Source organism: Mesoplodon mirus (genome assembly GCF_964341445.2).
Source record: "Mesoplodon mirus genome assembly, chromosome: 2".
In the NCBI taxonomy this organism is placed as follows: Eukaryota; Metazoa; Chordata; class Mammalia; order Artiodactyla; family Ziphiidae; genus Mesoplodon; species Mesoplodon mirus.
In genome coordinates, this window is record NC_138977.1 from 31,694,698 (window position 1) to 31,719,004 (window position 24,307).

The 24,307-nt window shown below is 42.9% G+C and overlaps 1 protein-coding gene across 2 annotated transcripts in view; it reads right to left on the reverse strand.

Annotated features, from left to right (window-relative positions):
* Positions 1–73: 73 nt before the first annotated feature.
* ETFDH (electron transfer flavoprotein dehydrogenase) overlaps positions 74–24,307 on the reverse strand; it is a 34,529-nt gene continuing 10,295 nt past the window's right edge. For both annotated transcript variants that reach the window (XM_082605940.1, XM_082605941.1), the window contains exons 2-13: positions 22,563–22,712; positions 21,799–22,028; positions 19,749–19,830; positions 19,186–19,304; positions 16,858–16,935; positions 10,621–10,767; positions 9,297–9,437; positions 7,965–8,108; positions 4,216–4,384; positions 2,362–2,544; positions 1,862–2,083; positions 74–443 (exon numbers count right to left, since the gene is read on the reverse strand). In XM_082605940.1, the coding sequence (XP_082462066.1) occupies positions 280–443; positions 1,862–2,083; positions 2,362–2,544; positions 4,216–4,384; positions 7,965–8,108; positions 9,297–9,437; positions 10,621–10,767; positions 16,858–16,935; positions 19,186–19,304; positions 19,749–19,830; positions 21,799–22,028; positions 22,563–22,712 (1,829 nt within the window). In that variant the 3' untranslated portion in view covers positions 74–279. The remainder of the gene's footprint in view (positions 444–1,861; positions 2,084–2,361; positions 2,545–4,215; positions 4,385–7,964; positions 8,109–9,296; positions 9,438–10,620; positions 10,768–16,857; positions 16,936–19,185; positions 19,305–19,748; positions 19,831–21,798; positions 22,029–22,562; positions 22,713–24,307) is intronic.

A 24,307-nucleotide genomic window follows, 5' to 3' on the forward strand; every position in this document is an offset into this window, starting at 1 on the left:
TGTACATTGGAGGCCAGTAGTGCCAATAGTGTACTGAATCTCAGAAGACTTGGAGAGAGAAGTAGATGCTACATCATTTATAAAGTTTTATTTAAGAGAGAGATTCATAGTATTTTATGGGACAGTTTTAGGTATAGTATAAAATTATTTCACTGGTTATTATGAACATTCTGAGCAAAAATATATTTAAGCTTTTTTGACACCTGTAAAGTTCCAAACATTTGAAGTTAACTTGCCGTCCGTTTTAGAGACACTGGCACGGGTGAAGCCGGCTGCAATTTACATTCCGTTGTATGCTGGGCCTCCACCGCCTTCGGGTACCACCCAGTTAATATTCTGACTTGGATCCTTAATATCACATGTTTTACAGTGCACACAGTTCTGAGCATTTATCTGCAGCCGAAATCCATCACCTTGTTCCAAAGGTACAAATTCATAAACTCCTGTAAGGAAACATAGGCAACTCTGTGCAGTTGCTGCCTTTAAAGCGGAGGCTAAAGTCATGGAGAAACTAGCCACAGAAGCCCTCAGGGTTTGTGGACTGAATGTTTACCCACCGAACATTACAGAGATCTGGGTGTGTGCGTTTGCTGTTGTATAAATTAAAAATGATAAAAGCAGAAGGTACAGCAGCATGTGGCTGAGTTGGCGTTACCAACAAGGGAACTCGAGGTTGAGCAGGTTTTGGGTGTGATCTTATATATGGACATACCTCAGGACCCAGACGCCACAATAAAGTGAATTATCACAATAGAGCAAGTCGTGAATTTTTTGGTTGCCAGTGCATATGTAACAGTTATATTTATGCTACTTTGCAGTCTGTGAAGCATGCAATAACAGCATTATGTCTAAAAAACAATGTACATGCCTTACTTAAAATACACTTTATTGCTAAAAAATGCTATCTGAGCTTTCAGCGAGTCGTAGTACTAACATCAAAGATCACTGAGCACAATATCAAATATAATAATGAGAAAGTTTGAAATTTTGCAAGAATTACCACATGTGACACGTGGCGTGAGCAAATGTTGGAAAAATGGCACCAGTAGGCTTCTTCAACGCGGGGTTGCCAGGGACCTTCACTTTGTAAAAAAAAGCAGTATCTGCCAGGTGCAATAAAATGAGATCTGCTCGTATACATGTGCGCCACGACTGCACAGACAAATTAGGTCAGCCCTTACCCTCAGCTTACAACCCAGTGACATAACAGAAATGGTTAAAAGATAAACTCAAGAGACAGTCGAGGTCCCTCCCTCACAGAGCGTATGTTCTAGTTCCTGTCCAGAATGTACTGATTTTCACACACCTGAATGCTGTTCTACCAGCACTCGAGACCCAGTTCCTGCTGTAATTCTAGTTGAAAGCTCAGCACTGGAAGATACTGTATCCATGATGGATTTAAAGTCCGGGACCATTTCCCTGAGCTGCATGTGGCCAAAGTCTAGTATTTTAGGCTATGTACACATATATAATGTTATATGTGTATGTGTATGTGAGCATACATATACACAGACAGGAGCAGCCATGACAGAAATGATTTGTTTTTAAGTTATGTGAACATGGAAAGTGGTGTTTGGTGCTTTTTCCCGTAACCCTTAACCTTGCGCTGAGGGTAAACAGAGAAAGGCTGCTTTTGAGAAATGCCATCTGAATTAGGCTTAACGAGAAATCCCTACTGCTCTAGCATTAGAGTGGAAACATAATGAGTTTTCGAAAGGAAGGTGGAGATGGGAGTCATTTACAATTTCCAAGCAATAGAAGGAGAAATTTCTTTTAAAAAAAACGGAAGCCTATTTCTAACGTGTTTCAAGCAAATCCTCCTATTGACGTTTCAGGAGTGGATGGAAATGAGTGTACTGACCTGCAGGGCAGAACCGCTGCTCGGGCCCGTCGTATGTGGTCAGGTTTCTGTTGACAGGTACACTGTCATCTTTCAAAGTCAGATGTGCCGGCTGGTCGTGTTCATGGTTCGTGCCACTCAGAGCCACGGATGACAAAAGGTCAAAACTGATCTGCCCATCTGGTTTTGGATACTCAATAGGTGTGCAGTCCTTGGCTGGCTTGAGCTGATCAGAGTCAGAACCTTCCCAAGTTTTGAGGAAGGTTTTTAGTAAAAATGTATCTAATTCTAAAGTACTTCCTTAGACATTTTAATAAAGACCTGTAAATATTATACTGAAGAAATAAGACTTTAGCCCTCTTTCAACAATGATACCCTGTTCTCCTAAAGATCCTAAATTCATCATTTCTCTAAGAAAGCAAGTTTAAAACAGTAAAGTGTAAAAGGTCACCTTTTTCCCCTACTTACTGGATCCCGTTTCCTGAGGTAAGGACTAACGTTCATACTCAGGCCGGAATTACCTTTATGTTTTAGGGTCCAGGGCTCCATCCCTCTGAATATCCAGTAGAAGATTCCAGTGTAAATCATCCCTCCGTACACACCCAGGACGCCATGACAGGACGGTCTGACGTTCCTGATGGCATATAGCTCTTTCCACACCCATGATTTCTTCAAATTGTCCTCATACTCAGTTACATCAAGTCCTTTTTATGAAAAACATGAAATGTTAAGTGAAATTGCCTCAAGGAGTATAAAACACTTTATTGTCAAGGTACTTTGCTACCGAAATAACAGATGACTTTTACAGTTATAAAAAGCAGGTGGTCGTATGAGACCACACCTGAAGAACGTTTCATGTATAAATGCTGACATCTTCCAAAAAGATGCCCACTTGATAGGTTGTTTAACAGGCAGTAAGGCCATACTGGTAGCATGGAAAATTAGTTTCAAAATTCAGTGTACCTGAAAAGGAAGCTAAGAGAGTTTATGCTACCTATGGAGCTGATCACTGAAACACTTCTACCCATTACGGGCTGAACCGTGACGGCCCAGAAAGGTATTTTCAAGCCCTGACCCCTAGCTGTCTCAGAGTCGGTCAGAAGAGGGTCGCCGCCGGTATATCGAGTTAAGACGAGGGCATGCTGGAGCGGCCTGGGCCCTTGGTCCAATGACTGGCGTCCAGGAGACGGCCGGAGGAAGACAAGGCAGGGGCCGGCGGTGCTCTGCCAGGAGCCCGGGGCCCCCGGAAGCTGGACACTGGACACGGCTGCGAAGGGCTCGCCTGCGAACTCCGCATACCTTCCTGGTTAGAGCTGCCCAGCTCGCGGCGCTCGGCTGCGGCGGCCCCAGGAGGTGGCAGCACCTAAAGCTTGGGGCCCTGCGCTTAATCTCTAACAAGACGTCTTGGTTCTCGCGACCGCCCTCCTCCGGGTGCCGCTGACCTGCCTGCTCCGGCCTGACCTGTGCGGCCGCGTGCACGTGCGCGGGGCAAGCGGGCCGGCGCCCGGCGGGACGCGGACTTGGTGAGGGTCTGAGGCACCGGCCCCGCCTCTCCCGTCCCCGAGCCACCTGAAGGTACAGGCCACCTGGAGGGGCGTGTCACCTGACTCTACGGAACACGGCTCACCTATCGGGCACCTACGGACTCGCTCCTGGGGTCTGTGTCCACAGGGAGCCCAGCCCCTGCTCTGGGAGGAGTGTCCGTCCCAGGGGACGAGGTTGGTGAGTAAGTACGTTAAACAGTGAGCCGAGCTGGAAGGTGGCACACACCAGAGAGGGGGCGGCGCGGGGAGAGGGGCTGGCGGGGCTGCGTGCCTGCGTGCGCGGTGCAGATTCACTGGTGAGGTCCGCGCGAGGCCCCCGGAGAGAGATCCGAGCCGAGGTGCAGGGAGCTCGGGGGCCGGCCGTCAGCGGGGTGCCCCTGGGACCCACGAAGCGTGTCCGGGATGGAGGGCGACTGGAGGTGAAGGCGGAGGCGGGTCCGCTGCCTGCCCTGGAGTGAAGGTTGGGGGGCGCCCGCGAGGGTCCACCTGGGCCTGTGCGATGTGAGGTGGGACCCTCACGTCGAACTTATTTCCAGGGGGCGCGACACCTCGGGCCCGCTCTACTTTCCATTCATGAAACGGCACGTGGCCGTAAAAACCTCCTCACGCGAGCAGGCTGCAGTTTGCTTTGCCCAGCAGGCATCTCGACGCTTTGTGTAGAGGGACAGTCACACTCTGCATCTTCCAATGCCCAATGAAATAAACATACAAGACCGCCAAGATTTCTAACTGTATCTACTGTCATCCTCTATCTGTACACTGAGTGTATGTTTAAATAGCTTCTTTTTAAACGTCCCCGTGGAGAACCTGAGAATAAATGGAAGTTCTTACCTATCGTCTTTGATTGGAGATTCTCACTAGTTAGTTGATTAAAAATAGATTCTGCTGCCAAAATCCCACTTTTCATTGCTGTGTGGGTCCCTTTGATCTTGGGAACATTCATGAAACCAGGGCTACAACCAATTAGTAAGCCCCCAGGAAAGGTGAGTTTTGGTATAGACTGAGGAAAGAAACAGTCAAAAGTGCATCTGTTAGTTCAAATTAAACAAACAGAACCAAATACTCCAAATTATAGCCTCTTTGAAAGCTGTCGGGAAAAACCGAAAAAAAAAATTACATGAAAATGAATACAAGTGAAGAGAAAAATCAGAGCAAGGGCAGTTTTTCTCCTCCTCTAAAAATGAGGATCAGAACTATTACTCTTTTTCTATTAAGACTTTTTCCATCTCCCTCCGCATGACTTACCTACATGAGACAGATGTTAAGACCAGAGCATTAACATTTAAATAAAATGTTTTTATTTATACATATCTATGTCATAATTAGAAATATTCTCTAAACCTGAACGTCTATTATCTCAATTGTGATCTGCTTTTACATGCATTGTGGGTAACACATGATTTACAAAGGATGTTATCTTAACTTTTCATACCTCCTTGTTTTACCTTGATGTCCAGGGAGGGAAACCTAGGTTCTAATCATGGCATTGCCACAATTAGCCACTACCTTAAATAATATATTTTAATTAACCAAAGAATAAACTGAATTTCCAAAACAAACTTTAAGATGGTTGTTTGGGCCTCAGTATACACTGCTGACGGAAAACAACGTACTAAAGGGTGGGTGATGGTTTTGGTTTAGCCCCACGATGTAGCAGCTAAGTTACCGACTGCCTCCCTCAGGAGACTGTACTGTAACCTACAGTGTGGAAAGGAAGAAGAGAGCCATGCAGTTGCTCTTCCCTCCTGGAGGCTTCCTACAGTATGCCACGGGTCTTTGTTGCGAAAGTGGTGGGTGCCTGACAGTGTGGCCGATGGGCTGAGAGGGACCCTGAGGAGAGGAGGTCAACAGGGTGCCCGCCACCATCAGCCGCTGTGCCGAGGGGCTGTGGCCGCGCTCCCATGATTACAGAGTTCTGACTGCGAGGCAGGAGCGGTGAGAAGCAAAAGCAACGCTGGTACAAGAAGGCTCGGGCCCAGGGGTGACTGCTGTTCTACAACCAAACTCAGCATCAGAACCACGCAGATAAGAGAGCGTGAAATCAGGGCCACAGAGCAGACAACAAGGGGGAAGGGCTTTCTGGGATGCCAGGAGCTGCAGACAGAGATAATGGTTAGGAACCTGGATCATGACAATGCTCCTCTCAAATCAGGCTGTGGCCCTGCTAATCCTAAGTCTGATGCAAGAGCCAGAAGACTGACGTTTAATAAAAGGACATGGATTGCTAGTGCAAATTCTTCCAAATGGGCGCTTAAGTCCTAAGAATAAAAAATGTTATGGCCCAAGGGAAATGTGTGTTTTTCACTTCTGGGAGGATCCTACCCTGTGTGGGCAGCTGGACATCTTGTTAAGGACCTGGGGGACCCAGGAAAAGTCGTACAGAGAGATGTATTCTGGGACATCCATTAAACGGGGGTTAGAGCTTCCCTGGTGGCGCAGTGGTTAAGAATCTGCCTGCCAATGCAGGGAACACGGGATCGAGCCCTGGTCCGGGAAGAGCCCACATGCCGCGGAGCAACTAAGCCCGTGCACCACAACTACTGAGCCCGCGCGCCTAGAGCCTGTGCTCCACAGCGGGAGAGGCCATCCACTGCAATGGGAGGCCCGCGCACCGCAGTGTGGAGTGGCCCCCGCTTGCCGCAACTAGAGAAAGCCAGCGCACAGCAACGGAGAACCAAGGCAGCCAAAAGTAAATAAAATAAATTAAAAAAACAAACAAAATAACGGGGGTTAAAATGAGGAACCAGGCCATATCGCTGAAGAAGATGGGTATGGCCTGGAGTAGTTCTACAGTAACAGATTTTACCCTTCCACCTGACAATTGGTAAAATCAGTCTCGTAACTTTCTTTTCCTAGGACTTTTCTGTAACCTAATCTATTTCTGCACCAAAATAACATTACACTTCCCTGCACTAAAAGAAAAAAAAAGAACCCCCCCCCAAAAAAACCCCACAGGGGTCAAATACTAGAAACCCACCAGGAAAGGGGAGTTTTGGTACAGACTGAAGAAAGAGAAATAAAAAGTCATGTAATACTTGTTAGCGCAAAATAAAATTGGATGTTCCAAATTTTTGTCTCTGAAGGGTCTTCAAAAACTTAATGGAAGTAAGTTTCTGAATCTTTGACTAATTAAATCAGAAAACTTAGGTAAAAAGTGTATTGTGTGTGTGGGGTTATCTCTTCCTGCTCATCTAAAGATCATCTGAGATGCTGAAGCACACAAGGCAGGTGTCATAAACACGAGTCTATATGTACTACTGAATATACAGAAGCCTTTACACTATAAATTAAAGAGCAGAATTAGGCTGGCAATAGGTATTATGCACATTATTCAAAAAAGTTTAATGGGGGGCTTCCCTGGTGGCGCAGTGGTTGAGAGTCCGCCTGCTGATGCAGGGGACACAGGTTCGTGCCCCGGTCTGGAAGGATCCCACACGCTGCAGAGCGGCTGGGCCCGTGGGCGATGGCCGCTGAGCCTGCGCGACCGGAGCCTGTGCTCCGCAACGGGAGAGGCCACAACAGTGAGAGGCCCGCGTACCACACACACACACAAAAAAAAATGTTTAATGGGCTTGAACATAGGAAATTTAGCAAATATTACTGCAAATGAATAACTGCTCCAGAAATAAAAACCTCATCACGGGAGGTAACCCCGCAGCAACGGAACTTAGGGAGTGTTATTTTTAGGGTTCTAGTGATGACATTCATAATTTAGCTGTGATTTTACTTGACTTTATGAATGTATTTAGAACTTCACTTTAAAGGTTAAGTCAACTTTTCTCCCCAATTTTCTATGATCTATTTGTTACTTTTACAACAGATTAAATACAAAAAGATATCAGATTTCTAAAATATCAGTAGTTCTAGATTCCTAGAATATTAGAGACAGAAGGGATCTTTATTTTACAGATGATCCCTTAACGCCCGTGGAGTTAATTAACTTGACCAAACCGTTTGGTATAAGTTTTAGAGCTGACTTTTAGATCATCTTACCTGTCTAATACTATTTCCAAAACAGTTCTAATAGCTTTTATCATAGTTCGCCATCTAGCTCTTATTTCATTGTTTAATAACTAAATACTTAATAAATTATTTCATTGTTTAATAACTAGATAATAAATTAACTGCATTTGATAGTATTTATTTTGAGCATATACTAAAATAGGACAATTAAGGGTAAAAACTTAACAGAGGCCACCTAAAGGGCATGGATGACACTAGGTAGTTGAGACTAATTAATTACCTTTGCTGAAAACTACATCTGTCCTTGAGTTTCCTGGCAGCAAAGGAATAAAGGAAAAGATCTTGGATCACATAGTTTAAATTCTCTGGTTAAAGACAAACCAACAAACAAAAAAGCCCATGAATTTTTCTCTAGAAATCAGTATGTCCTTAAAACTAAATTCATGGTGTCATTTAACTCTGGTGTGGTACAGTTTTATAAATACTAGGGTGCTTTGCTTAGTTACTTAAATTTTCTTCCTGAGATAATCTTCTATCCTTTATCTAAAGTTGTTACCTTATGTTTCAACGTTGAATTTATAATACAGAAATAAGGATTAAAAACACAGAAGTGTTACCTGAAAGCCACCTTCATTGAGGGCTCTGGCTCCATATGCAACCCTTTTCCCGCCTTCCAACGTCGGCTGGATGCTAGGGTGGTGTTTCCACCTCTGGAACTCTCTAAATGGACTTAGGTACGGATTTTGATAGTCTAGACCAACCTTAAAATGTTTATATTTAAATTAGACATTGTTATTTCAAATTATGTCAGGCTGAAATGTGAGCAATATTTACCAGAGAACATGTACATTAAACTGCTTGTACTCAAAGTACTTGGAGAAAGGTATGCAATGACCCAAATTTAAATAAGTAACCCAATTAAATCTGTTTGGAAAAGAAAGGGTAAACAAAAGGATGCCATGTGTTTATAATTGGCAGAACTTGAAAATATTTAGAACGTATTAATAAATCATTGTGATTTGTAAATCAAAGTCCAAATTAGAAAAATATCTGTAGGTAAGTGTTGCACATTATGTTTCTACAAAAGGAGCTGTAATAATTTATCATTCATTTCTCAATACCAACTCCAGAAATAAACTAATAAGCTCGATGCAGTACTACTGAGGCAAAAATGAAGAAAAAGAATGTAATCACACTTACAAAAAAAGGTGAAAAACATTAGAGATTACATTTTTACCAAAATGCTGAAATCAATAACCAAACCTTTTTTGCTTTGAAAAGATTAAGTCACTATAAAAACTAAATCGAAGTGATGCACCGAACACAACAATACATAAATTTAACAACGTGTCATATAAAAGTCTAACCATGACATTGAACTATAAAGCTGCAACTGCAAGGTGCAGTAACTCATATCACTTTTCCATTCCTTGTAATGTTCAAGATGTAATTTACTGTAAAGATGTTTAAGCGACCAAAAGGGAGGAAATGGTCCTGTTTTAGTTAGAGGTTCAAACCCAGTGTGGACTGCACTTCCTGCAGTGGTGTGCCACAGTGGACATGGGCTTCAGGTCAGACAGGTTTGGGCATGAATCCTGCCTCTGTCACTTAATGCGTGTGTCTGGGAAGGCTGTTTAGCTTGTCTGGACTTCAGTTTTCCCACCAGTAAAATAACGCTAGACCAACTTCACAGGATTTTTATGGACCAGGATTCCCAGGGAAGCATCCAGCACAGGGCCTGGCATGTAGCAGCTACTGTACTACAGCTATGTGAGCTGAAGCAGACCACTGTCTACAGTGGCTATAAGCACTTCAGATGTGGATAAAAGCAGAGAGGAAGCTTTAAATGAGAAGCCTTTTACATCCTCCAGATGCAAAGCCCTGGTTTTGTGACACTGAAGACCCAGTGGCTCTCAGAGTGGAACTTCCCATCACGGAGTGTAACTTACCACGAAGCCGAGAGCTACGAGGGGCTCCCCTTCATTCAGGTGATAGAGGAAAGAGCCCCCATACGTGTTCCTGTCCAGGGGCCAGCCAACAGTGTGGTCGACTCTCCCGGGTTTCCACTTCTTCTCATCAATAATCCATAACTTAAAAAAAAGTCCTAGAGTATTACTTAGATGTTTTATGTCACCACATGTATAAAAGTTGCTAAGTTTTATGTCTTCTTTATGAAAGTTACAACTGAAAAGCAGAAATAAGAGAAACACACAAAAAAGTACTTCAAATATCCCAGAAAATGACATCAAACTGCAGCAGGATGATTGGAGTAAAGAAACAGGTCAGGAACTCTGTAAGACATTAAGTTCTCAGACGGGTAAGGCGTTCATGCAATTGTGGGAAATGCCGCTGGAGAGATGGGGTGCTGGGAACCACCTACACCCTGACCTGGTGACGGCCACACGGGCGTGTTCACCTCATGAACGTGAGCTGCGCCCTGCACTTCGGATCTGTTGCTTTACAGGACAGATGTTATTCTTCAGTAAAAAAAAAAAGTGTGCTCCCTCCTGTACCACCCTCCCCCCGACTGAAGCTAACTGATCATCCTGTTTTCAGAATGGTTACGTTTTAAATTGCAAACAACAATTTCCACAGGAAATATTATCTAAAAATCAGATATTATGTGCCATCACATAGAATTATGTACAGTCTACCAAAACAATTAAGCCCTTATTCACAATATAATGAATCTAGTTATATATAGAATTTGAAACTTTCTGAGCTTTACCCTAAAAAGATTTTTAACAAAAGAGTTATGATGAAACTTTTACACTAATAGACCTAAGGTTTGGATAAACTGAGAAAATATACAACACTCAGCCTAATTAAATTTTAGGCTGCAGGTCAATATACTATGGCTGAGTGTATATTTCATAAACTAAATTATCTTTACATTATAATTTTGAATAAACAATTCTTGTAGGATGTGGTCATTTTACAAAGAGCATTGGATAACAGGTCAAATCCTATTAGGGCAGATGGCATTACCATGAAAAAAATCAATATCACAAATATTTTCAAATTCAAGACTTCAATCAACATTTGATAAAACAACTAGAACATGCAGACACAATTTAGGTAATAGTGAAATTTGATTAGTAATATTCTCCAGCCCCTTGAAAAATATCCCTAATATTTTCAGTCATTATCAACATTTCAGGTTAATGAAAAATATAACTATAAAATTAAATCAATATTATAAACCACATGACAATACAAATGAATGTAAGCTTCATCTTTTCACATGAAAGTCACAGCGGCAAACTCGAGTACCTCCTTGAGCCCGATCCCGTACGTCTGGGGCTCGCAGTTGGCCCTCAAGTTGAACTTCCTGTACAGCTGCTTGGCCAGGTGTCCGTGGCAGCCCTCTGCAAAAATTGTGACTTTGGCATGTAGTTCCAGTCCCCGCTCAAAAGTTGCCTAAGAAATAGGAACACGTTAAATTGTAATATTTGACAATTTAAAAAATATTCACATTCTGGTCAGTTTTGAATTGATCTATGATTCAGGTATAGAAGAGAAGGTGCAGATATATAATTTTAGTAACAGAACTAAGCACTGTTGAAAGTGGAATCTAATTTAATTTTATAATGTATCTTGTGTCTTTGTCATATTGATTGAATGGTTAAGTTTGTATGAATTTAAAAAAAAATAAAGCATGCTCATCCCCCCATGAAAAATTATCTACAAATGAATGTACAGTGAGAAGTGAAGGCGGGCAGCCGGAATGAGTGAAGGGGTCAAGCGTGTGGTGATAGATGGTAACCAGGCTTGGGGTGCTCACAACTGTCTAGTGTATACAGATGTCGAATTATAATGCTAGACACCTGAAACTTATATAACTAAAAAAAAATTATTTTTAAGTGAAAGGCCATTTCCCCATTGTTCCTGATTTTCCAGTCCCATGATTTGAAGCAAAAAACACTATTAATAGATTTCTTGTGAATATGCCAGAAAATTTCCATGAATAAAAAAACTACATAAGTCTACTTATATCCTTCTAACACAAACAGGATCATCCTAAACATACTCTTCAGCTACTTGCTTTTTTCACTTTAATTTTACTTATTCTCTATTGCTGGATATATACTGTAAAACTGAAATTTGTTTTTTCCAAGGGGAAAAAATAAGCTACAATTACAAAGTCTTTCTCTCTCTTTCGCTCTCTGTATTTTTTTTTTTTCTTCTTCTTCTTTTTTTTTTTTTTTTTGCGGTACGCGGGCCTCTCACTGTTGTGGCCTCTCCCGTTGCGGAGCACAGGCTCCAGACGCGCAGGCTCAGCGGCCATAGCTCACGGGCCCAGCCGCTCCATGGCAAGTGGGATCTTCCAGGACCGGGGCACGAACCCATGTCCCCTGCATCGGCAGGTGGACTCTCAACCACTGCGCCACCAGGGAAGCCCATGCTCTCTGTAGTTTGCACTTATATCTGGCACATGGTAGGTACTCAGTAAAGCTCCTGAATAAAGGAATGCAGAGTAATAAGGAAAGTCTCTTATGAAATATATATTTCCCGATATTTCTCCATTCATATGTTTACAGGTATTGTGTGTACACAGACACATTCATACAAAAAAATGGTTTATACGGACAAAGCATTTTATAACTGTTTTCACATTATACAATATAAAGTGATTTGCCTAAGGCAATATACACCAAATTAAACATTCATTAAAAAAATTAAGTAATTAATTTTTGGCTGTGTTGGGTCTTCATTGCTGTGCGCGGGCTTTCTCTAGTTGCAGAGAATAAGGGCTGCTCTTCATTGCGGTGCACAGGCTTCTCACTGTGGTGGCTTCTCTTGTTGCAGAGCATGGGCTCTAGGCATGCAGGCTCAGTAGCTGTGGCTCGTGGGCTCAGTAGTTGTGGCTCACAGGCTCTAGAGCACAGGCTCAGTAGTTGTGGCGCATGGGCTTAGTTGCTCCACGGCATGTGGGATCTTCCCAGACCAGGGCTCGAACCCGTGTCCCCTGCACTGGCAGGCAGATTCTTAACCACTGTGCCATCAGGGAAGTCCTAAGCATTCATTTTTAATGCTTGAATAGATTCCTACCTTCTCAATCTGCTCTCAATAACTGGACGTTTAGGTTATTCCAGGCTGTTTCACTATTATAAGCATGGCTCAGATTGATATCCTTGATGCGAAATATTTTCCGTCTAAGTGGTAAGAACTATTTCATTACTGATTTCATACGTTCAGTCACTAGAGAGTCCGAACATCTTTCACGTTTGTTGGTGACTCTGTGTTTCTCTTGTGCAGAGCTCACCAACGTCATATACGTGCACACACGTCCTATAAGTGACTGTGCTCAGTACCTGTGGATTTGTTCCCATCTCCTTCCTCTTACTATACTTCACTCGTCCATAAACCCTGTTAACAGCCTAGCACGCCAAGTTTTACCCAAATATATATACATATGCACCTGTGGACTGAGGTATTTACACAGACACCTCAACTTTTTTGGTTCCTGATTTATTTCACAATGGTAGCATCATATAATACAGACTTTTCTGTGTCTTACTTTTCTCACAGTAATACTTCATGGAAACCTTTCCGAGTCACTATGTGGCTCAAATCTTTCTTTTTAATGGCGGGCAGTAGTCCGTGTGGGAACACCGTAGGTTATCCAGCCATTCGGCTAATGGGTAATAGGCATTCACTGTTTCCAGTTTATTTGCGATGATAAGCAATGTCATAAAACATACACCCTGTGTATGTATCCTTACAACGCTGGTGCTTTTATTCCTGTAAGCTAGGTTCCCAGTAGTGGCACTGGTCAAAGGGCACACCTACTCTTATTTTACGAGATGTTCCCAGACTGCGTTCCCCAAAGCCTGAACAATTCACAGTTCCACCCACAGCGTATAAGACCCTTTTCCTATTTCTAGCTAGTGACAGTATAACTGTTCCTTTCACGGTTTTGCTAAGTGTAGAGCTGGCTAACTTACTGCTATTTTAATTTGCATCTTCCGGATTACTCTTTTCAGCAACATTTTCTTTTTGATTCAAGAAATATTAACTGAGCACCTCTGGTGTGCCAGGTTGTATGCTAGGCACTGGGGCAGAGATGATAGAAAAACACTGTCCCTTTCCCTGGGGCGAGGCACAGAGGCAGAGCTAAACATAAATAACTATGCGGGCGTGCAAGGACTAAGTGTGACTGTGTGCCGTGAGGAGGGCACGGGTGCTGGCGGAGGGCTGGGGAGCCGGCACGGGAGCCTGGGGCCCAGATAAGAGACATCAGAGGACCTGCCTCCTGGCTAGTGGTTACTGTGCGCCGGGATCTGCTCTTCATTTTGTAGGATTCCGCCCATTTTTCTACTGTGTTCTCTTTTTTTCTTGTCAATGTACAAGTGCTCTTTGACATCATGGGTCGTCAAAAATTTCCCCCCGATCTCCTGCTTATCTGCAGACTCACTAGTATTTTTGGTATACAGAAGTGTTTAATTTTTAAATAGTTAAAAAAGGCCTGCCTCTTATAGGTTTTTAATTTCTTGCCTTTATAGGATGGGGTATCTACCCTACACCTAGGTTGTAATTATAACCTAGATTTCTAATTTTTTTATTGTTTTAAGAAATCATCAGAATTAAAAAAAAATGAAGGTCTAACTCTTTGCTTCCAGATGGACATGCAGTTTACTCAGCACCACTTATAAAACAACTCGATCTTAATGGACCAAAATATTCCTCTTAGAGGCAATACGCTCCTTAGTGTGCAAGGGGCGGCTCTGGAGCCTCTATTCCAACCCCAGCTCCACTACCTAACAGTGGCCTGACCCTGGGCAAGTTACTTAACCTCCGAAACATGAAAACATCCACATCAGAATTCTGACAGTAAGATGCCTATTAGACCTAAGATTAGAGCTACTGAATGAGCAGCAGGACACAGGATTCTGGGACTCAGGGGAGACGTGTTTCAAGACCTGTCACTGGATACTCAGAGGACAGGGAGCAGAGGAAGAGCAAGCAAAGGCGGCAGGAGGGGCCATGAAACACCAGGAAAACCAGGAGAAGGTGGTGTGAAAAGCCAGGTCCAGACAGCGTTTCAGGAAGGAAGAAGTTATTCAGCTGTGCCAGCACTGGCCACCAGGGGCCAAGTGAGAGGACAGAGAACTGGGTACCACCAGGCGGAGGTGCTGTGAGCGACGAGAATGTTTCAGTGCAAGAGCAGGAGGAAGCCTAACCACGCCGGGATCAACGGAGCCAATTGGTGGAGCACAAAGAATCCATCCCTGCTTCTCCTCATCCTACCGGTCGTATGAAAATAAACTTGCATGGGCTTCCCTGGTGGCGCAGTGGTTAAGAATCCACCTGCCAATGCAGGGGACACGGGTTCGAGCCCTGGTCCGGGAAGATCCCACGTGCCGCGGAACAACTAAGCCCGTGTGCCACAACTACTGAAGCCCGCGCACCTAGAGCCCGTGCTCCACAACAAGAGAAGCCACCGCAATGAGAAGCCCGTGCACCACAACGAAGAGTAGCCCCCGCTCGCCGTAACTAGAGAAAGCCCGCGCACAGCAACGAAGACCCAACACAGCCAAAAATAAATAAATTAAAAAAAGAAAGAAAAAGAAATTTACAAACTCAAATTACTGAGACTCCAGTATACTCTTCTATGCTTTTATATCTATATAAATACAATATATGAGTGTTTTTACAACTACAAAGCACAAGACACAAAAATATACATTTGAACAAATATCCTGACAATACACACACAAAAAGAACTATCAGAATGGTAGAATTTACATGCTTCAATGTTATTGTAATATTAAATATGGACATTTTTAAAGAATAAAATGCAATTTATAATCAAATGATCATAATACAGAAAAGAATAGCCGTAACACAGGAAAGAATATAGGAAAGACATTATCCTTTTATCATCACTGAGTTCCCTTAAGCCTGAGCTCCCTTACTGAGTTCATGATTCCTCTCCATCCAGAACTCTGTTCCCTTTCTGTGCCCTCTGACCTCATCCTGTGCTCACTCAACACCAGTCAACTAGAGTCCGATGACTACAATGGCTGTCACTGATAACATAGTCACTGTACTAAAATGGCTCTTGTAGATCTCATCACTAACGTACAAACTCAGGCTGTTTCTCCAGGGCAAGATGAGCCCAGAGACCCCTGAGGCGTGGACCACCCAGCCAGAGCATTGTCAACCAGAGACACCCTGACCCCCGAAACAGAGTAAGACGTGTCACGAGATGATGATTCTTCCCAGCTTCTTTATTCTTCTGCTTTAAAACACCCCGAACCCGAAGACCAGGCTGCAGTGGATCTGAGAGGCTTGTCTCACACCCCCTTGCTGGGCGCCCTGCAATGAACTTACTTTGTTGCAAACTCCTGCTATCAGAGTCTGGCCTGTGCTGAGGGTACATGTCACACCATAAGAAGCAGGATAAGATAATAGGTGTTGCAAACCTGGCTATGCATCAGAATCCCTGGGGCTTGATATAAGACAGTTTCTTGGGCCCTGCCACAGGGTAGGCTGAGCCCCAAGGCCTCATGTGATTCTGGTGTAGCCAGCCAGGCCACTAGGAGAACGACGATGCAGGTAAGATTCAGAGCTTTGGCACTTGCTAATCTCTATGCAGGAAGGAGTGAAAAGCAGGATGATCTGCTGGAGGAGACTTAGACTACATGCCCAGCTCTGTTCTAGAATGGCAGAGAGGACTAACTAGGAGTTGACAAATCTCTACTGAGGCCCCGGCACTGCCTGGCACTATGCTAGCTCTGGAGTAACCCTCCATGATCTCTACCTTCACGGAGGATCTACTCTAGTTGAGAAATTAAGACAATCAACAAATAAACATGAACAGGCAAGTTAATTTATCAAGATGTGAATTTGTGTTTTGTTCTTGTTATCATAGGAAAGCAAGGTATTTTTTTTCCTTGTCCTTTCCAAGGGATCTTACAGAGTGTGAGATCCATGTCTTAGGAGCTCTTCTTTTACAAATGCAAAAATAACAAGTTGTGAAAACCAGAAGGCCATCAAAGCCTATTTTGAAAGAGATGAAGGCAATCAGTTTTGCATTTAACAAAAGATGTCAAAATCCTGTCAAAGACTCCATCAGCATTACTGACAGTAATAATGCAAATGACTCTTGTCCACAGAAGTGGAAACTGTGGAGGTGGCCCAGCCGCTGACCCACGTGTGCATGGTTTTTCATTCTCCTTGAACTGGTTGTAATATCTTACTGATTCCCTCATTAATTAATGAGTGAAATAAAATTTTTGACCCATGTTTGTTTGATATTTGTATGTCATGTTTTTTCTTTTAAGAAAATTATTGTTAAACATGTTATATCTACTTGCCTAAATTATGGTTAGTTCAAAGATGTTTCTCTATTTTTTAATAATGAGAAAAATTCCACATTAATAACTAATGTTCTAACATGCACTTAATTAATGTGCAGTTTGAAGCAAGACTAAATTATTGCGTGTGAGTTGACTTTCTCTTTCACTGTCAGTTTGCGAAGCGCAGAACTGTTCACGTGCATACCTTGGGCGCACCATCCTTCTGTATCCCTACGTCATTGGTAGCAATTCCTTTCACGCTACCGTCTTCATGAAAAAGGACCTAGAATGAAAACACATTTGGTTATCACATAGGGATTCACAACTGCTTGCAAAGAAACAATAAACAGCCTTCGATTTTTAGAAGGTGAGCTTGTTCTCAAGGTTATAGAGACAAAGGCTTAAGAACGTTCTGGCAAAAAAGGCGATGTGCTTCTAAGCTACTCCCTTCTAGACAGAACACAGCTCAAACAGCTGGAAATGAAGGAAACGCCCCAACCTGGTGAGGAAGAACAGAGGGAGCTGCCAGAGGACAACGAAGTAGCCGGGAAGATGCAGCGGGAAGCCCTCTGCCGAGTTCAGGGGTCAAAGGCATGTACACAGAACTTGGGGTCAGCGCCCGTGACAGGCTGGGCCATCAGGTGGGCGGCTGAGGACAGTGTCGGGAAAGTCTCTGTCTCCAGTGAGCCCAGACCCCAAAACCAAAAGACCAAACAACAAGACAAAACAGAGAGGGGCTGAAGGCAGCCCAAGGGTGATTGAAGTTTATTTCTGGATCACAAAGAAGAGGGAAAACTGGTCAAAGGTATGATTCTGAAGATGAGAAATAACAATTCTCTCTCTTATTTGGTTTCTGTTTCCTCTGGAGGAAAATGCTCTTTGGACAGGAAAGAACAAACTGTACACTAGAACCTCACAGCAGAGAGCACGGGAGAGGAAAGGTGGAACAAGAACCAGCAGCAGTGGATGTGACACCTTGAAAACAAATCCACAGTAGTATGTGGCTATGGCCTGGACCCGAAGACGGCCTTGGTGTACAAAACCTGGGGAGGAGAGGAGAGCTGCAAGGGACCAGAGAGAGACAGAGAGAGACACGGAGGGAGAAAGAGCGCATGCAAGCGGGCATGTGTGCAGATACACTCAAAAAGTGAAAATCATGGATGCTACAAAACACCTACTTGGGACTTTGATTCCTGTCGAACACAGTTTAATTGGATGAAATGCAAAACCAAATGCATGTGCGTGAACTGGGAAACCAGAAATCAGTAGTGGCAAGTGTAATGCAGGGACCATGTGTTTTATTTGGTTTATATACTGTAAAGGTAAAAACGACGTTTTTCAATTTTCGCTTGTGCCAAAAACAAGAGAACTCCCTCTCCCATCCAGATTTTTTTAAGCATTTCCTTTAGAAAACTTAACTGTAAACCCTTTCTCTGTCTCTCTTAGATATAGGGGAGTCATGTTAAAAGCGAAGTAAGACTCCTGCCAGGTCTGTATCTCAGCAATGTGTTTCTTGAGTACTCGGGGACACACCTGAGATGTGACCATGGAGGAGGATGGTGGCCGGTCTCCCTCTCTCTGGGGGAAGAGTCTGGGCTCTGTGATGGCCTCCGCGTTGTCACTTCCCGCTTGTCACGAAGATACAAGACGCTTTATTTGTCCTTTGGATAGAGACGATTAACGTGCATGTAATGGACTGTATCTGCCTGACTCTGTAAAAGGGTGAGATTTCTTTCTGTTTTGGCGACCTCCCTAGCAGATGGCCTGTAGCTGCACTGTAGTCTTGGCAAGAAAAAAACTGTTTCATTCTTGTTTATAATATGTAGAGGTGATTTTTCTGGGCTGGCAGGAGATTTTATTTTTAATAATTTCCCCAACAGTATTCAGTGAGAAGCTACAGTCCGATGTGGCTGCCCAAAGAGTTATTTTGAGGAAATTACTAGAAGAACAGTTTCCAGAATGAAGAGGGGAATGGCCCTGCTGTACAGCAGGCTTGAAGTAGTGCAGACATTCTGGGTGCCACTTAGAAAGGGAATAAAAAGGGAATGTGGTCAGAGGAGGGCAAGGAGAATACTGAAGGGACTCAAAGTGTAACATGGTGGCTTTAAGAACGGAGACTATTTAAGTGGGAAGAGAAAAACCACCTGCGAAGGTGGGGAAGGAGAGCAGGGCATAGTTATAACTGGAGAGTGCTCCCTGGAGGAGGGCACAGATTTGTTCCACACAGTATAAAACAGTAAATAAACGTCTCCTCAACTTAAGGAAGAGAGTATCACCAACAAACCAAACATCGGAGATATTTTTTCATCCTTGAAGGTGTTCAGTCCTAAGCTGGACAGTCACATGATGTGGTGACAAGGACTTCCAGTACTCTTTGGGTGAGATCTTGCTAAGATTTCTTCTGATCTTGCAATTCTAACATCCTACGGCTTTTTGAAAATATACATCTATTTACCTCTGTACCCATCTTGGTTGCTTTTCAGAAGAAACAGAGACCGTGTCCTATAAGCACTAAGAACAGGGCCGCACCAACCTCTGCAGCCGCGTAGCCGGGGTACACTTCCACGCCCAGGGCTTCCGCCTGCTCTCCCATCCAGCTCACCAGATGTCCCAGGCGCACGATGTAATTGCCATGGTTGTTCATTGGGAGACCTACAGATACAGGCTTGGTTTAGAGGTCTGACTTTTTATGGGTAAAACATCTCAAAAACAGAAACACTTAATTTAGAAATTCTAATCAATGTCTAATTTCTACATAAATACACATGCATCATCTTATGGCCATAAGTTCAATTTATTTTCTAACAATTCTGGTCTAGAGTTCAAATTATTACATTGAAAACGACATTACAGACTAAATTAAAAATTCCTGGTTGCCTTACAAGACTATCTCAATTCTTCTGGACTGGAAGACAAAAGCACTGGGCTCTAGGCCTGCTTTCTTCCCCACAAGCTAGCTGTGAAATTTTGGTTAAGTCCTTCGAGTCTCTGGGCCTTAGTTTTCTCATCTGTAAAAGGAAGGGATTCCACCCGATGAAATGTAGCTCCTTCCAGCTGTGGAATTCTGTAAGTCTACGAGTATTTATCATTCCTCACCTGGGAGAACTGGCACAGGAATTCTATATTTCTTTGTCAAAATTCCAAATCTATCTTCTGTTACGGGAGTGTTAAGTGGAGCCTGGAAAGAAAAGGAGGAGAGAAAAGGACTTTAGTTCATATTTGTGAGGTAAATACAAATCATAAACTACTGTGTCAAAAAGGAAAGGGAACTATTCTCACTTTTCTTCCATCACTTCCTTTGGAGAACTTGACACCAGTAAACCCTTTGTCTCTTTGAGATGCATGGGAATCTTTTTAAACCTAAATAAGCCAGTTGGCATCCCAGGAATATCTTTGCTGGGGGCCTTGGAGCCACCTTTGAAAGTGAACATCAGGGGGGCTGTCTTCCTGTCTCCCTAACTCTGTGGGAGGTGCCTAGGCACCTGCTGTAACTTCCTGCTCCATGGAAAGAGAAGAGTTTTAGTTTTCCTCTGGATAAAGGCAATTAACAGGTATGGAAAGGATTGGATCTGCCTGGCTACATAAGGCTTTGATGTGAAAAACTTTTTCTATTAGAATTGATATTGTGTCAATAATAATTCAGTGATACCTATTTTTGATATAACATTGAAGACAGAAAGTTAATTAGGCATAGTTATAGCCTTTCTAGTTCCAAGGAGCTCACTACTTTAGAAAGAAGAGTGTCGTCCCTTGTGCAAAGCCCCAGGTCAGCAAACCCAGCCCTGACCTTAACCTCAATCAGTTCCGGCCTCTACAAGGAATGTAACCTTACCCGCCAGCCTCTCCACCAGTCCTCGTGAGGCACCACATGCAGCCTTGCCTGGGAGGCGACAGTGCCTGAACTAACCCTTCCCCCCTACTTTTTAAAAAAATTGTAGAGTCCTAACCACTGGACTGCCAGGGAATACCCTGAAATAACCCTTTTGCTTATGACTTCTGTGCCCCACCCCCTTTCTGCCTGTCAAACCCTTTCCTCTTCTGCTGCTCCTTGGAGCTCCCTTCTGTTTGCTAGATGGGATGCTGCCCAGAATCACTGAATAAAGTCAATTTGATCTTTAAATTTACTCAGATGAATTTTGTTTTTTAACAATCTTTACAGAGTATGTTCACAGATACAAAATATTCTAACACTGAATACCTTGAACAGGCGTAATAAAACCCATCTTACAGGGCTTCCCTGGTGGCACAGTGGTTAAGAATCTGCCTGCCAATGCAGGGGACACGGGTTTGAGCCCTGGTCTGGGGAGATCCCACATGCCGTGGAGCAACTAAGCCCATGTGCCACAAGTACTGAGCCTGTGCTCTAGAGCCCGTGAGCCACAACTACTGAGCCCGCGTGCCACAACTACTGAAGCCCGTGTGCCTAGAGCCCATGCTCTGCAACAAGAGAAGCCACCACAGTGAGAAGCCCGTGCACCGCAACAAAGAGCAGCCACTGCTCGCTGCAACTAGAGAAAGCCCACGTGCAGCAACGAAGACCCAATGCAGCCAAAAATAAAGCAACAACAAAGAAAACCCCATCTTACAGAAGAAAAAAACTGAGATGCATAGAGTACAATATTTTAACCAAGGTCATACAAATGACGACTGCAGTAAAACTAGCTCTTGATTCTCTGTGTGTCATACCAGTGACTTTTCTGCTTATGTTATAAGGGGTCTTATTAATGTACTTCCTTAGAAAATTAGATTAAATTATCCTCCTTGGCTTTAGATACTGCAATGTCCCAGGAAAGTTATAGAACACTTTATTAAGAACAATGATATAAACACCCATGGAACAAGTTAGAAAATACCCTCAAAATCAAAAAGCTGTATTTATTCAAAGATCTTCTCAAGATAATACCCTCTCATAAATCCAGTACACAGATGCTATGTGCAGAAGGCATTAAATAAGGATGAGTTAATAGCTTAAAATTTTAACTATATTTGATATGATTCAAATTTTTTGGCCCTTTTAATATTAAAAACCTATCTACAAGTATCCTCTAAGAGACAGAACTGGGTGAAAAGGTTTTCCACATTCCTTTCATTTGGAAATAGAGATGCAATAAAGACGAGACTGGGTATAAAAAACTACTTTTCATACTCCCTTCTCCTTCCAGTCTGGGAACAGCTCTTGGAGAGCTCGTGGATCCAGGCAAGCCCCCGAGAGTGTGTGCATGCCTATCTGAGCAGCTTTCTCCACCAGACACACGCGGATGTCCTTCTCGTGCTGGGCCGCCAGCTGCTTGAGCCGAGCAGCTGCTGAGAGCCCCGCAGGGCCGGCACCCACGATTACCACGTCTGCCTCATCTGTAAACCGCTCCATGTTCACCCCTGGAGGGGAGAGGGTTTAAACATATGTAACATCTGTAACTCCATTTCTGCTTTGCGAAGAAGTTCATTTGTACCATTTTTTTAGATTCCACTCACTTTGCTGTAAGGCAGAAAGTAACACAACACCGTAAATCAACTATACTCCAAACCCACATATCAATTCTGGGATGACTATTACCTGATAAAGTTACAGGCTGGGTTACAAGTACCCACTATCCTTTAGAGCATTATTTATAGAAATAACCCCTCTGCTTTCCATGAGAATTATACTAAGTCCATTACTGTCTTAGTTTATTGTTCTCTTAGGTTCTGTTCGAGGACGTATCTTATTTTAGCTTCCATAAACCAACTTTTATTACTGAGAAAGTTTGCAAGCGTTTGCTTATCTAAATATTAATATGTAACAGATTTTGTAAAGTTATAAAATATTATTAGATGATTTTACACTATCATGAAAAATATAGTATTTACCTCCAAAAAATGATACAAACTGTCTAGAAAAGTCTCAACAATTTTACAGAAACGATTACTTACCTTCCCATCGCTTGTCCTTATCCCGGGGATGAACAGTATAGTGGGTAGTGATTCGAGGTACAGCAGAAGTTGAAGACCATCTTGTAGCACACAGAGGTAGATAATTTTTCTTAATTTGTAAGGCATGAAAGCACTGGTATGCTGGGTATGCTGCACAAAAATCATGGACAGTATTATTTTTCTAATTAGTTTTTCTCAGGAGTAGATTGAAAAAAAAATTTTTAAAGCAAAAACAAAAAAATCTACAATTGGGGATCAGATCTGGCTTCTGTTTGATTTTCTGTTAATTACCCTAAACCCTTAAACAGATCACTTAACTGCTTTAGATTTCAGTTTCCTCATTCAAAAAAGTAAAGGGCTACCAAGTGATCACTAAGGGACCATCTTTTTTTGTTTTGGGCCGTACCACGCAGCTTGCGGCATCTTAAGTTTCCCAACCAGGGACTGAAACCAGGGTCACGGCAGTGAAAGTGCTGAATCCTCACCACTGGACCGCCAAGGAACTCCCCCACTGAGGTACCACCTTGACCTGAAATTGTATGAGTCCACGTGATGCCTTCTCTTTGGAAACATGTATATCTTTTGGACACATTAACACTGTGGACTGTCAGTGAATAGTTACATCTATGCTGCAGAGCCCTTAGCTGTGAATTGTCTCTTTCCTAGGTGAATAATTCAGCTGGCTTTTCCTCAGAAAGCAGTGTTTTCAAATTATAACATTTTTAAAGTATCTAATAAACTAATTTATTCAATTTACCTCATGTCAAGCTTCATCTATAAATAGGATGACCATATAACTTATCACCTAAACTGGATACTTTTAAAGTAATAAGGGGCAGTACTAATGGTTATGCCGGGACAAGGTGGCAAACTGCGTTTTATGGTCAGCTTCCTTTTAAATTAAGTGGACGCTGCCATATAGCAGCATCTTCTGAGAGCCTCAAAAACGTATCTGTTCTCTGAGTTAGCAAATAGGATTTTATAGAAATAAACAGAAGTGTGCAAAGATTTATCTGCAAGAATGTTCATTAAACCTCTGTCGTCCTTAAACCTTCACCTCTATCTCCTCCCTCCCTTACCTGAAACCAAGCACATCAAACCTCACAGAAAGACAGAAGCAATTAGCTGGGAACTGTCTCAATTCCTGGCAAGAACCTCTAATGTAATATGTATTGTGTCTGTCCTTTGTCCATTCTCTCAGGTTATAATAAAGAGATGTCTTTTCTCCTTACTTAGAGTAATCCTTCCACCTGGATGACGAGGCTAACCCTCCCCATCTTCTTAGAGACACTCCTAGGTCAAAGACACCCCCCCCCACAACTCCTGTATCTTCAATTTCTCACTCCCTTCTCTGGTACTCCTCTCCATGGCAATCCTTCCCTTAATAAAAGAAGGGCAGAGAATCCTCCCTTGGGAATAGGCCTGAAAGATACAAAAACTTATATTTGTAGCTTAAATAATTAAAAGTCTGTTATGGGAGAAGGGATGGAATAATCAAAGGAACAGAATAAAGAGTTTAGAAACAGACGGAATACACTTAAGGATCTGTCATATGATAAAGACACCATTTCAAATAAGGAAGAAGAGACAGCTCCTCATTAAATGGTCAGAGACAGGTAGAAAATTTGGAAAAAAGTATACCTCTCTCCTTATATGAAAATGAATTCCATTTGATCAATGATTTTAACAGGAAAAGTCAAAGTATAAAAGTTTATGGTGACGACTTCCCTGGTGGCACAGTGGTT